Source organism: Ochotona princeps, chromosome 23 (genome assembly GCF_030435755.1).
Source record: "Ochotona princeps isolate mOchPri1 chromosome 23, mOchPri1.hap1, whole genome shotgun sequence".
Lineage (NCBI taxonomy): Eukaryota > Metazoa > Chordata > Mammalia > Lagomorpha > Ochotonidae > Ochotona > Ochotona princeps.
Genome location: NC_080854.1, coordinates 30,146,168 through 30,162,026, shown reverse-complemented (window position 1 = coordinate 30,162,026; position 15,859 = coordinate 30,146,168). Strand labels below are relative to the sequence as shown.

Genomic DNA, 15,859 nt, shown 5'->3' with positions numbered 1-15,859 from the left:
CTGGATCTTGAGAGCACATTTTCACTGTGTAAGGTGGATTTTTGATGGGCGTGCATGATGATAAGTGGATTATACTGAAGCATGAGCCAATCAGTAAACTTTTGACAAGTAATTTTAGGTACAGGGATGATCAAAAATGCTGATTTAAATGGAAGAATGCAAATATATCACAGAATAGTTTCTGGGAGAATACGGTAGTTACATTTAAAAAATTAAAATGGTCATTTTCAGGTGATTATTGGAGTATCCCTTCAACCATTCACTGTATTCACCTTTACCACACACACACACACACACACACACACACACACACACACACACGGAGTTTTCTGTTCAAATAACTGCGGTGGGAAAGACACAGACAAACGTCCTGCGCTCCTGTGCTCCACTCAGGGTGCACTGAAATTGCATACATCATAGTGCAGGCAGCAAATCCCCATGCTCCGTCAGTTTTGTATGGAGAGAACTGGGGAGGGCAGAGAGAAACTGGACATCCTAGTCCATGACAGGTGTTCTCCCGTACTGGGGAACCCTCATGTTCTCTAAGCACAAGCCAAGGCTGATGAGATACTGGTCACATTAACAGAGTGTGGTTTGCAGAGTCCTCCCGGAAAAACAAAACCAAGATCAGTGTTACACACTGTAATTCACATCTCTAGTGACTTTTAGCTTCTGTGTTTAGTTTTGCCTTTGAAAAATAAATCACAAAGTATTGAAGCAGACATCAATTTTTGGCTTAATTCAGATATCCTTACTTAGTACCACAGACTTTATTGAGCAATTGAAAATATACACAACGAACAATATCTTTTACTCTGTATGCTTCTGTTAGATTTGACTTTTTTTCCAATTGAATAACCCAGTTTCGATCATAAAAAGGGCACTTGTTTTCACAGGAGCTGTGTACACCTTGCTCAGTTCAAGTACTGTGTCCACACTTCGTCCTTGTCGTCCCATTTGCTCAGGAAGCAAACTGAATGGACCCCCTAAGTTGTTCTTTCAGATTCTATTTCTCCATAGAGTTCAGCTAACTTTCTGAACTCGGGTCCCCAGTCTCCAAGGTAGTGATAATCCTGGTCCGACTGTGTCGTTGCTGAGTCCAGCGAGCTAATGGACCCAGTTTCCGATCTCTGACCCTCATAGGCGTAAGTCTGAAGAGAGTCGTAAGGAGGGACGCTGGGGTCCAGGTCTGCTTCTGCCAGTCTTTGTGTGAGAAACTCCTGAACATCTATACTCTCCAGCGTGGACACTGTCTGATGCCTGGGAGTGAGCTTCACCTCAGGGCGGATGTCCCTGCGGTACTTGAGCTCTTCCGCGGCAGAGGGATTCCTCAAGGCTGTGATGTCGAAGGCCTCCGTGTCCTCCTCGCCACCTCCCTCGTCATCGTAGGTGACCACGTTCTCCCGCACGTCCTCCTCTGAGATGATGAGCGGCTCTTTTTTGCCGCGCCTCAGGGTGATGAACAGTACTACAATAGCTGAGGAAAGATAGAAAGAGGATGAAGTGTTAGGGGGCCAGAAGGGGAAATGTTAAGATGTGACATCAGCATTTTCCAGGACCTGTCTGAAATAACACATTCCATGGTTGGGTTTGCAATGCCGTGCCTCCTTTTTCTTCTCACATGCTTAGTCACCACCAGACATGCCAACTGCTCAGACCATGTAAAAAAAAATCACTCGCAGGAAACATTGCATGAGGCTCTTGAGGAGAAAGTTGTCCTATTCATTTGCCAGACAGAAATTCAGCTTTCCTGGCAGATGAAGCTGTATAGCTATTACTGATATTGAAGCAAATAATGTTAAAACAGAGATGTCATCTTATGGCTGCAAAATTAATGGAATTATTTGCTCTCATTACAGATATTTAATCTTGTTAGGTACCTTCATTACAGGAAGGGCTAACGGGGAGGTCTATAAATTTGGAATGAGTTTGTTTTAGACATTTTAATTTTTGAAGCACTGTAGCATTTCCTAGCAGGAATGTGGTATGACATTGACCACTGCCCCGCAGATATAATAAGTTCTAATTACATTATTATGCAAAACTAATTAGATTTATCTACCAAGTTGCGGAAAACATTTACAGTATCTGTGCACAATTTATGTTTCGTGATTTTTTTGTGATATGTTTTGTTGATTCATTTTACAATGTTCTTCACCTTTTTTTTTTTTTAATTTCACATCAGAGCTGTGCCTTTATCCTACTTAAAATTAAGAAGCCCAAGTCTCAGGAGAGAGTCCAGATATAACTAGCGTCAAAGCTGAAGGTCAAGTAGATGGCAGGTGGAAGGATTTGGGGCCACATTTCATCTGCAACTTCACAAGAGGTCATGAGATTTTTGTCAGAATACCCCACTTCATTATGTTAAAACACTACAGACAAAAGAACTGATTGAACACTTGGACACGCAGGTATGACAGTTCCAGATAGATATTGTTAAGTCTTTGCTAATAAAATAATGTTGCATCCATTGAATAAAGCGGTACGAAATGGTCCGTTACTTTAGCAAGTTTTTGATATTTTCAAATCATTCTTTTGAAGATGTTAAAGCATTATTTAGCAGAATATTACGTCATATCAACTTTCCAATAAATTTTGTCATTAAGTGTAGTGTGAGTTATGGTAGATTTTTTGTTCTTATTCAGATGTCTCTGTTCTTCAGATCTTCTGTTTTAATTCAGTCAATATTCTAGGGTTTATGTGGCATTCATTCAATTAAAGATTATTGTAAACATACTTTACTTGTAATAATGAAGAAAATACATACAATTGACACCTAAGGTTGTTAGATCTAGTGAAAATGCTGGACAATAAATTAAATGTGACTTGAAGTTGTTATGAACACACACCCAAATACACATATTATTCAGTATTTATTTCCTCATGAAATATCTCAAAGCCACAAACAACATCTTCATTTAATTTCATCCAGAGGTTTAAGTAAAATCTAAGTGTTAAGCATTTCTGCTCATTTTTATGGTTAAGCAAGGTGACTGTTGCAGAATGAAAAATCTACTTCTACAAACTGCCTACTTTACGGCAGTAAATTTTCTTTTTTTCCATCAACATTCAACTCATTATCCTTTATGTTGAAATGATTGCTGCCAAAAGAAAGTATGACATGGAAAAAAAGTCACTAATGTGATAGGAGTATGGTGGTAATTTACATTTTTCATCAATGTTTCTGTATTTTTTCCATCTTCGTGCATATACCAGATTGTCTTAATGAAATGCAAAGGCTAATGTTAATTTTTTGTGATGATGGCTTATATTTGCATATTCCTCCAAAGTTAAGAATATGTTCCTGATACAGTTGATTCAGAGGTGGCCATCTCCCTCTTTGTAGGCATGGATATATATTGAAAGAAAGGGCCAATCTTCATTGACATCTAATCGCTTATGGTTAAGAGTGAAAAGGGTTGCTATTCATAATTAGGTTAGAACATCAGGACCAACAAGTACACACAGTCCATTTGGTTACAAGCAAATTCAAATCCACATGCAGAAAAACAGTGCAATGTGGATGCTACAGTTTTCTTCTGATAAGCAGTGTGTGTGTGTGTGTGTGTGTGTGTGTGTGTGCGCGCGCGTGCACGTTGCATCACCACATACTTCAGAGCAGATGGAAATAAGTAGACATTGTATAAACAATTCTTTTGTGTATGACTAACGGAATTATTTTTGTGGAAATGGTAATGTGGCACTGTGTTAAGAGAATTCTAGGGTAGAGTAATAGCCTTATGAGGAAAATAATTTTTAAACTTGTGTGCATGTATTATTACACATTTTTAAATCATCAGGTGGTTACTAGTAATAAAAATTTTAGTAAAGAACAGTTTTGAATACTTGAAAACCAAACTGTTTCTAAAGAAATCCAGAGAACCAAGTCTAGTTTAAAGGATTGAGTATAATAATTATTATACATAGAGATTTGAGAATCAATTTCTCATTTTAAATACTGAAAGTCAAGAAGATAATTAAAATGGCAATCTCAGTCTATGAAATAATATATCAAGCTGTTCCAAAAATTTTCTTAAGCAGAATTTTAAATGCATTTGGTTCAGTTTTTGAGAAGTCTTTGAGAAGTTCATGAACATAGATATTGGAAAAACTAAGTGTAGATGGCATTTTTCCACCTGAAGAAATCCTTTCATTCCAATTTATTATTTACCATTCTTTTAAATTTCCATTTTACTTTTTAACTTGTCATTTTACAAAGTCCTTTTTTCTTTTTTTATTATAGATTTTTTTAAAAGATTTATTCATTTTATTACAGCCAGATATACACAGAGGAGGAGAGACAGAGAGGAAGATCTTCTGTCCGATGATTCACTCCCCAAGTGAGCCGCAACGGGCCGATGCACGCCGATCCAATGCCGGGAACCAGGAACCTCTTCCAGGTCTCCCACACGCAGGTCCAGGGTCCTAATGCATTGGGCCATCCTCGACTGCTTTCCCAGGCCACAAGCAGGGAGCTGGATGGGAAGTGGAGCTGCCGGGATTAGAACCGGCGCCCATATGGGATCCCGGTGCGTTCAAAGCGAGGACTTTAGCCGCTAGGCCACGCCGCCGGGCCCACAAAGTCCTTTTTTCATAGAGGATCTTTAGATAAATTAAATGTGATGTAGCAAAGGTGGTTAAAATATATTATACTTATGGTGCTTACATTTCTTTCTTCCAAATTGCAGAATATTTATGGTGTATTTTGAAGCTGATCTTGGTTACATCATATGGATTTTAATTTCAATAGCCTGTGTAATATTTTGAAACTATATTCTAAGCAGAATGAACATTTTATGCTTTGTAAATTTTTCTCACTTGACCAGAATTTCAAATAACCTTGATACTGAATTTTTATTTAAGAAAATTAAAATTATTATTGCTCATTAATTTTATTCAAAGGGTAATTAATTTTCTCATGCTATTTATTTATTCCAATATATTATAGATTATTCAGCTCTTAGAATCATCAGGGATCTTCAGTATTGATAAATAAAAGTTATAATTTATACTTTATTTCATTATAAACCAAATCCCGACAAACTCATACGCGCATACCATCCATAGCAAGCTTAACTACAAAAATATCATTTGATTCTTTATATTGACATTAAATATTGGCCATGATTTTTGAATACTGAAGTGGTTCATTCAAGTCAAGGACTTTATTTTTATTACAATTTAGATTGTCACTGACCTCCCCAGTAGTGTCAACTATCATAGATAGAAACCTCAGATTTTCAGCGCAAAGGAGCCACAGTGCCATATGATCTCCTCACTTGTTCTCTTTTCTCTAGCAGTTTACTGCAATTCTTACACTAAATTCTCTTGGATTCTCATTTATCAGGAAGTTTATGCCCAAGAGAAGTGAGGAATCCAGGTGGTGGCCTCACTTAGGCCACCTGCTTAATTGTGAAGTGTGAAATTAAAGAGCCGGCAGGGGTCTAATTCAGATCCGGATTTTTCAGGCCAAGTGTGAGCAAGGTTTGCCCTGCCAAATGTCCCAGTTCCTTTGCAAAGTGACAAGATATGATTGGAGAAGAAATGTCGGGCTCCTGGATGATGAAACAGGACTTCAGTCACCCATAGCAGCACGCCCTGACCACTCCACGGCAGAAGCTCTGTCCTACGCATGAGACTGACTGGGCAAGTGGAAAAGATCTCATCAGGAGATAACCAAATTCACAGCACATATTCTTTGCTCGAGAGTTTAGCTACTCATATTCAAGCATTATTTTCCAGATAAACAATATGGTGCTTGACAACATTATAAATTTGTAAATCCTATGTAACTTGCAATGAAAAATAACATAAAAATGGACAGATGACTTGAAGATCCCTTATACTGAAACTTTCTTTTCACAGGCTTGGAAATAAATGAAGGACCTATCGGATCTTCCATGATAATATAGTGAATAACTGGCAAACACAGGGTTGAGTTTATAAAATCACACGTTTTAACAACTACAAAACAATATTTTCTTTTTAAAACTATTAATTTCAGAGATTTTTAGTTGTTACTTTGGGGTTCCATATTTACACTTTGTAAAATTAAGTTTTGCTTCCTGCAGTATTTCTAATATTTGAAAATGAGGAGCTCTTACATTCTCAACATTATTTTGAAATTTAGGATGATTGCATTCTGAACCTATTGGATAGATCGTTCTAAGTGAAGACTCACTGAGAAGAAAAGTATGTACCACAATATTTTGAAATATTTCTTAAAGCTCCAAAAATTGTTCTGTAACATTTACATAAAGCTTTAAAATCATAAAGAACCTTTAACAGCATTATAAATCCCAGTAAAATGACAACAATAGCACATGATGGCAACTAAGACAGAGATTCTGTTTTCAGTGTTAACGGATCATGTGATATTAATCTTCTCTTGTTTTTCCCAAAGATGGGAGAAGTTCATACAAATGAATCAACAGGAAATATTATGGCTTGGCTTTGTGACTCAGTGAGTTCAGCATTCCGTAGAATGCCAGTTCAGATCCTGGCTGCTCTAGCTCCAATCCAGCTTCCGGCTGGTATAGCTGGCTAGACCACATATCTGAGATACGCCACAGATACTTGCAATCTCACATTTCCACAATGCTTGTGGGGGTAAGGGGAGCCTAAGAGTACTTCAAGTCTATTCTGTTGCCAAATTTTCACTACATAATACAGTATTATTTTTGAAGTGATATACACTAGACTTCTATATGTATACATTCTACCTTTTATTTTTCAGAAAAAAATCCTCTCTCTCTCTTTAATTTTCATCTTATTTAAGAGCCCAGAGACAGATATCTCTTGCTTTCTGAATCATTTTCCTAGGTGCCTGCAGACCTGGGATAGGGCCAGGCTAAAACCAAAAGCCCGGAGCCTCATCGGGGTCTCCCATATGTGTAACAGGGATGTAAGTGCTTGAGACATTATATGCCATTCGTGGGAGGAACTTTGTCCAGACTTTGGACGGGAGCCATTTTAAAAGCTATTTCAAGATGTGATTCATGGCATTTTAAGATCAGTACTTTTTAAAATGCACAGTCAAGTATTATTTATCTCAAACCTCATCCTCCTGTCTGGTACACCAAGACTTTCATCACATTTGGATCAATTATTTCCAGATTAGCTTTAATATTGAAGAAGATAATTAAAAGAAAAGCTGTGCAGTTATGATTTCTTATCCATGCTATGCTTTCATAATCCTTCAATTTTGTCCAAGAGATTTGCTCTCCTCCGGATTGCCACCATGCAGACTTAGGCCACAGAATGACTTACCCAGGAGAATGACAACACAGAGAAGAATAGCAATTAAGGCTCCTGTACTCAAGCCAGCCGAGGAGAGGAAGGCTTCCGCATGGCAGGTCCGCACACGCCCATCTCTCTCGCATGCACAAACCCTGATGGTGAGGGTGCTGCTGCTGCTGAGAGAGGGGATTCCACCATCAGAGATCAGAATGGGCAGATAATACACATCCTGAATAGTTCGACTAAATCTCCTCCGCCTTGTCAGAATGCTGGCTGTGTTATCTATGACAGACATAAGCAGAACAAAATATACTTAGTGAAGCCGCCATTGAAGATTGCATTTACTTTAAATGGGGAAAAAAATCGGGTATACATGATGTTTTGCCAGTTTATGAGATGAACAATGGCACACAAAGAGTCAATTACTAAGGAATGAATACTGGCTCTCAGATGGAGAAACCTGTCAGAAAATGCATAGGGCTGAACTATGGATCATGGAAAATAGTGGGAAAACAAAGGAAAGAAGCAATAAATATATTGGACATACACAACAGCTAAATAGATTTCAAAGATACAGATGGCTCAGAAAAAGTGGTTCATAAATTCTGAGGTACGTTTCAGGGACCATCCTAAACCTTATAATTGATTGATACATCTACTCAATTGATATTAATGCCTAACATATTGTAATGATTTCTGCTCTGGATAATATTCCTATGAAGACACTACATCAATTAATACACATTTCTGACTTAACTCTAAGTTGAAGTCACGTTGTTAGAGTAAACATACCATGAGGAAGTTAATGAAGAATGAAATAGTTAATTGTTGATTCACTGTTTGTAGATGACATATCTACAATATGATGAAATACTTTCAGCCACCTACAGAAGTTTATAAAGGAGAGGGTTCTAAATCAATGTAGTATGAGGAACAGCTTCCATTTTAAATAATAATCTAGAAATAAATATCCTGAGGTTCAGCATGCAAGTTGTCTAAAATTACAAAGCTACTGAATAAGGACAACATAACCAGGATGCATTCTTGAACCATTTTCAAATCCAAAATGTCACCCTGCATTTTCCTATTGGCTCACTGCCAGTTATAATTGAAGTCCTCTTCTTCAGGATATTTGTATGTTTTAGAATATCTAAAAAGATTATCAAAACCAGTAGCAAGAGCTTCTTTGAGATCTTTCATGTGGGAGTAGGTACCTGAGGACCAGAACCACCATCCACTGCTTTCCTGGGTTGTTTGCCAGTAGTTGGATCAGAATTGATGCCCATATGGGATGGTGGTGCTGCAGGCACAGCCTTACCCTACTACAGCAGGGAGCTGACCCGATGTATTAGCATGTTTATCTCTCATTTCAGAATCCCTGTTAGCTAAAAGCTCCCCCTTTATGTGCATCATGATCTGTTGGCACCCTTCCAGGAACGACTTGGTGCTAGAGCTGTTGACTGTTTCCTAGTCTTGATCACACCCTTCCCAAGCAGAGTACAGTACGGAATCCATGCCGCAGAATTATCAGGGCAGTCCCCCTTTCTGCACTATTCTGGCTCTACTGAGTTACAGGATTAGATCCAAGGCTTTCTCAGGAAGTCACCAAGGAATCATTGAGACTGCATCATGGCTCAACCTTTCATTCTTTTCAGTGCTTGTTCCTTCTTACTGCCATCTGCAGACATCGATTCGAAATGCACAATTCCCCGACTTCTTAAATTCCCAGCTGCTGTTAAGTTGAATTCCCAGAGAATTCATCCTGACTTATGAATTAATTATTTTGCATTAAAAGGTAAGCAAATCTTTAAATAATTCCAATTAGAGACTTTTTTTCTCATATCAATCCCCAGTGCACACTTAAGGTTGTTAAGAAGCCTGTTTTCTTTCTGGGTAATTATGGTGAATGTAATCACACAAATGAATAGGAATAGGGAAAAAAACATGTGGGTAGTGTATTTTAAGCACTTCAAGATAAGGCTTTCAGGCACAAAGACATAAACCTTTCCTTTTCCTTTTTCTTCAATTGAAAGCTTGACTTTGAAAAGGAAGAGGTTCCAGAATCCAAGAGCTTCCCTTCTAGAAAGGCTCTGTACAACACAATAATGAGCCCTTGATGGGAATACATTGTACTTCACTGGAACTCCAGAAAATGTTCCTGGCAGTAGGCTCACAAAATGCGAAGAAGAAAACTTAAATTTGCAGAATATGAAAGGCATAAGAAATAAACACATACACATTTCTATAGATATACATTTTGTGTATATATGGAACAACAGAACCCAATCTATCTTGCTAAAAATGCAAAATAAGATGAGAACTATAAGAAATCTCAACTTGGAATATAATGCAGAAGTAATAAGGAAAAAATATTTTGGGATGTATTGACATCTATCTAGAGGAATAAGAAAAATAATGTGTATTAAATAAAGAGAAAATACAGCCGTAAGGGACAAGTGGGCATAAAAACTAATTATTAAGGTCAAATAGTGGACAGGGGATAATAACGTGCAACTGAACTGGATTCCTAATGTTAACTTTTGCAAGCATTGATGAAGGCAAGCTTTAGAACACTTGGAATTCAGGTTTATCTACCTAATGTATTGGATGAGCATATAAGGATTTCTTGAATATTTAGAACTTCAACTGACAAGAAAACAAAAAACACAGCCTGATAGTTGGTAAGTTTTTGAAGTATTAGATGGAGATGTTAATAAATAATAGTCATCAGTTAGAAGTATCCATACATATATGCACACAATCACACATACACATAGGAATACAATCAAAGGGACAGCAAGCTAGCTCAAAGTGCTTCAGGAAAATTCACTAGATATGGAATGCCTGTGTGTCTCATTATTTCCTTATTGAGAAGACTGCTTTAGTGTATTGTGTATAATTTGGTGCCCACACCTCAGGCAAATTTTCTACTAAGTGTATGTGTGTGTATTGAAGACGTAGGGATGGAAAATAGGTTAGGAAAATATGTCTTTTACAAAGAATCTTTGAAATAAGAGTACCCATACATCAGATATGGGTTGAAGTTTTGAAAGGTCTCTGTGAACATTTGAAAAGATTGGTAATGCATTATTAAATGATGTCCTGAATAAAATTAATACCCTTCTATATAATGTCAGTCTCATAGAAAAATGAAGACCATTTTCGTGATCACAATAAGAGTCAAAATGCAGTTTCTTTGAAAAGTAATGATAATAATAAATAAAATGTTTCTATTTTTCACACCTTGAGAAACTCCAGAGAATGTTTATAATTAACCATAACTCTATGGGGGCCAGCACAGTGGTATGGCAGTTAGACTGCCCTCTTCAATGCCAGCATGCCATTTATAGTAAAACATTGTTGATTGTAGTTACACTTTAAGTTTGTTTCTACGCAGGTGAACATCACAGAAGATGATTACAGAGTGCAAGTTAATATTCTGGAGTGCAGACATATTTTTTAAATTGGGTAATAGTTTGTGTCCTATCATTTGTTAGTTCAATAATCTGAAAGTTCTTTCTTGGTATGTCCAACTCATTGCACTAGTTTAGTAAACTTTAATACAATTTAAGTGAAAATAAAATATGCTGTAGGAATATTCCCTTAGAGCAAAACAATATTCTGTTCTAAACTCTCAAATCAACTTGCATCTTAGAAAGTATTAAAACTATTTATTAGGTACCTTACATTTTCTGCAAATTCCAGTACATTATTTGATAATACAGATATAAAATACATTTTATCCCAAGTGTAGCCTAACTGGCCATTAAAATAGTGTTTTTGAATCCACTAGAACAACAAATATTTGAGATTCTCAGAAACATATTTCTAGTTAAACGAAATCATTTTTTAAAAATACACCAGAAGACAAAGCTAGGAAATAGAGCCTTGACTTCTACCAGACTGATCCATCGGCATCTTCTACAATTGCTTCTGATTTCCTAAGTCCTCCAGCAGCTCTGAGAAGCACTCGTAATTTGGACTATGCTTCAAGCCCATGCATGAAATGAAGCTGTTGTGAATTTTGCAAAGCTTCTTCCGCGTAATAGGTACTTGATAAAAAAATGATTTGAGCTACACTCTGCAGAAACTTGCTTTCTGCTGCAATTTCCTTTTTGTATTGACATGAACTACGAAATCAAACTAACCTGTCTCAAAATACTTCAATTACGTGATCTTTTCATGCTTTCTAGTGAATGTTTATTCTTAATCTGATAATCTGAATTCTCCTTCCTGAATCCCAGGATAGGATCAATTATCAGACTGCATTTTGTGTATTCATGTCAGTTTGTAAACATCCTTTGGCCTCCTCACTTGTCTGTCCGCCAAGCTACAAATGCATGATTCAGTTTGTCATTATGCTCTTGTTTGCACCCTGGAATGTCATCCCCTTGACCATCTGCCACACTAATTTTTGGTAATATTTGTATTCCACATAAAACACATATCCACTGGGTAAGGTTTTTGCTAATAAAATGCTTATAATTATCTCAAAATGCTCCATCAAGTATATAGAAATGTAAACTATGCTCTCAAAGGAAAATAGGTCTATGAGTATTACTTATTTCTCAGATGTAGTCCCAGTATTCTGAGTATCTTTTTCTGTTTTCTCTTCAGCTCTGTTTTTCATCCTCAGCAGAAAAATCTACCATCTATATTTAACATCACATTTTAACATCCCATCACATTGAAACAATCCATTGTTTTTTTGCCACTAATTATATCTGTATATGTATTTGCATAAATGTGAACCTTTATATAAAAATTTAAAATGCATACATAAAAATAGGACAGATTTTTTAAAAAGTAAAGTTAATTTGAAAGACAGATAAATGGAGACAGAGAGAGGGAGGGAAAAAAGGGGTCAAGAGAGAGACAGAGTTCTCTCAATCTCTAGTCCACTGCCCAAATGCTGCAAAGCGCTGGGTCGAGGTAAAGCCTTGAATAAATACTCCATCTGGGTTTCCCGTGTGGCTTGGTTGGTTTCCACTGCCTCCCAAGTCACAGGTCAGGAAGGTGAATCAACAGTGAAACAGCTGGGACTCCAAACAGCACTCTGCTATGGGAAGCCAGCACCAGATGCCCCAACTTCAACTATTGTGCCACCGTGACAGGCCCAAAATGTGAACTTGGAATAATTTTAGCAAGTCTGCTTATTAGTTTGCCTAACTGTTGAGTTAGTGGGAGAGAAGGTAACTAGGAACAGAAAAAGAATCATTTAGGATAAATTATGTTTGGATTTGCTAGATATAAAGTCTAAGCTTTGCTTTCAAAAGTAAACGCATAAGGAAGTCCAGCTTTAAACTTGTTTAAAGTGCCACATGCCTTTAACACAGAGGCTCAGAGGTGCTGATGGACGCACTGAACCCAGATGCTCAGCGCCCTCTCTTAAAGAGACCATTCACTAAGCAAAAGAGTGAAACATGCATTTGCATTAAAGGAACACAAATGAAGCTGTACAGAATGGCAAACTCTCTTATTCTTTTTTTAACACTTATTATTTCTTTTGGATATGAATCAGCTTTCCTTTTTTTGTCAGTGTGAGTGGGAGTATCAAGGGTGAGGTGCAATGTGGGTAGACAAATCCATAAAAAAATAAAAAATACATCTACTTGTCCAGAAACCCCCACTCGGCAGCGTTTGTACTAAGCAGCGGAGAATACAACATGTTTTTCTATCTGAAGTAAAAGACCCATAGGAACAAAAAATGGTTACAGATGAAATGATGCTGTCCAATTTTAGGGTCAAGGCTTGACAGACTGTTGAACTTCTCACTAGTGAAATCTTGAAAAGCCAGTCAACGTTTGGACATCTATATCCAGATCAGAATATTGTTACATGGTCCGTGTAGGTGAATAAACAAAGGGTAGCAACACTGTGAAAACAAGGTATGGCGGGACAATGGCATCCTGGCAGCCTCCCACCTGCAGGGCACGGGGACTGATTGAACACAGCTGCTCTTACATCATTCCAACAGTTTTAGATCTGTCTGTACCCAGGGCAGACACATGTCCATTATTTGTTAAAGATGAGAGAAACTTGTAAATTTTCTCTTTAAATCCCATGGATTAAAAACAGAGATTTAAATACTAGTACCCTGTAGAAAAAATAAGCATGTTGCAACATCAGCTATAAGTTGCATCCGTAGGATGAAAGTAAAATGTAGGAATGTTGATTGCTAAAAATCAGGTTATATCAAATATAAAGGTAGAAAAATATAATGTTTTCCAAGTAAAATAAATACGTTGGTTTCACCATCTATGAACTGTGAAATTTCAAAGGGCCTTAAAAGATAGCATTAAAATATCTACACTGTAACCATTTATGGTATTTTTCACTTTGACACCTGTGAAATATACCATGATAATATGGGATGGGTGGGAGGAGAGAATGGAGATGGAGAAATCCATTACCTGTAAAACTGTACCATGTAAAATAATAATAATTGAGAAAAGAAAAATTAAAGAAATACAATGTCAAAGTCACTGTGCTTTTACAAACCACAAATAACTACAAGGGAAAGGGGGTGGGGGAGGGGATGCTACTCTATATTATCTCTTGAGTGCTTTGCAAAAAATATAAACCAATTAAATAAATCACATGTTCTTCATTTTTAGAAGTAGGAATGAATTTTTCAAATAAATCGTTACACGAACAAAATCTTTAACGTGCTACAATAGGTAACAGTGGTGATTTACAGAACCTTTTCTTTAGTTTTAAATGTTTCCATCCACGTTGAATTGCTTTAAAAATAATATCATGTATGAACCTTTTCTATTTTGTTAAAGACTGCAGTGTACGTGCATGGAAAACTTATCAAAAATGAGATCACAACATGCTAGGTAGTAGAAACTGCTGTAAGCAATTTTAAAATTTGTAAAGTTTGGAAGGATTTTAAAATTTGTAACAACTGTTAAAATGTTACTTAGGACTTACAAATAAAGAGATAAAAGAACATATGTAATTACTAGTGATCTTGTTCCCTAGTAAATTCTTCAAGATTTACAAATGTAGCTTACAGTTAGAATTAAGCCCAGGAATTAGGCTGACAAATCTCTTTGCATCAAATAAAGCCTAGTACTTCAAAAGGCACCATAGGATGCAGGGACTAGTGGAATTTTCTTTGGTAGACTAATGACGAATGTGCATGGGAGGATTAGCCTACATCTGCACTTAAGAAAATGAATGAGCAAAGCTATTCTATACTCAAAAATCTAAGCTCAAGAATAAATTCCTGCCTTTTGTGAAATACCTTTAGTTCATTTATTTTAGGTATTAAAAATTGAAATATACAATGCAACTTTCTTGTTCAAGTGAAAATATTACTCATCACAAATTGACCAGAAATGTGACAATAGGAAAACCACAGTTAATCAATAAATGTTTCATATTTTTGTTTTTAGATGAACAGAAATTTTTCAATGTTTTAATTTATAAATTACCTTCTGAATTTCTATTTTCAGTTTCAAGTAAACTCTTTATAGTCACATTTCATTTTGCGACTGCCTGAGACTCTTCTTACTATTAAATTATTGAACTTTTTAGTGGAATTTTAAAGCTTTGACTCTAGTATAATTATAAACATGTAAAAAACTTTAAAAGGAAGAAAGCGAGAGAGGACAGAGAAAGTAGGGAGACAGGGAGGAGCAAGAGAGACAGAGAGAGTAGAAATAAGCACAGGAAGGAAGGGAACATACTTATATTAGAATGGAATCTGTTAAAATAATAAGTATACAAATCCATTAATATTATTATGCTAGCCATGGTCATTATTAAAAAATAATTACAACATGTTTACAGCACATATTCGTTAATTAAAAAACCTTCACTTGGTTGCTCCAATAATCAAACCAATTAATATTTATCATTAAACAATGATGAGTTTTCAGATAAATAATTCAGAATTGCATTCAGCAAACATTTATCTGTCTAGCTTAATTGAGTACTAAAACCAGAGAAGAATGAATCGGATTGCAACACAGAACATAGCATACTGCTTTAAAGTTACTGTGTTCCTGACAATGAATGTCTAGCGAATATAATTGATCCTTCATTTTTGTTTATAGTCCAAAAATAAATATATTCTTGCTGTATATATCTACACTACACTTAACAGACATTTTTTTTTCCTTCCAAATACTTTCTTTTCTCTTGTTGAATTCATTTCTGGGTCATGGATCGCATGGTGACATCATTTTACCCAAGAGGCTTTTGTGTTTGTTTTTTTCGTCATACAGTTAGTGGTTATTCAGTGTCACTTTTTTTCAACTCCATGGTGCTGTAATTTTGTTGTTGTTGTTGTTTTTCCAATTCATACCAGTTGTTTACCTTATTTTGTGACTTCTCATTTAAAGGAATGTATAGTGATGGAGCAAAAGAGGCTACCATATCCTGATATGGAGATACAATGCAATATGCATCCTTGCTTTCAAATCAAAGATGAACTCCCAGTGAAACTGTTGGACATGTGTAGACAATGAAATGCTGGAATGTCTGACATTGTCTGTACCAGCAATGTTGGGGCACACTTAAATAACAGACTGATGGAATCAAAACCCCTTATGAAGGACTATTCTATTGTAAAAACACGGGGGGAATCAATCAGCGGGTTGGGGGGAAA

At 36.4% G+C, this 15,859-nt stretch overlaps 1 protein-coding gene across 6 annotated transcripts in view; it reads right to left on the bottom strand.

The window, feature by feature from the left end:
- Positions 1 to 749: 749 nt before the first annotated feature.
- The window catches only part of CDH18 (cadherin 18), a 401,281-nt gene continuing 386,171 nt past the window's right edge, over positions 750 to 15,859 (bottom strand). For 3 of the 6 annotated variants that reach the window (XM_058680028.1, XM_058680030.1, XM_058680031.1), the window contains 2 exons: positions 7,270 to 7,521; positions 953 to 1,477 (listed from right to left, as the gene is read on the bottom strand). In XM_058680028.1, coding sequence (XP_058536011.1) covers positions 987 to 1,477; positions 7,270 to 7,521 — 743 coding nt within the window. In that variant the 3' untranslated portion in view covers positions 953 to 986. Of the gene's footprint in view, positions 1,478 to 7,269; positions 7,522 to 15,859 lie in introns of all 6 variants that reach the window. The other 3 variants (XM_058680026.1, XM_058680027.1, XM_058680029.1) reach the window with 2 other exon arrangements.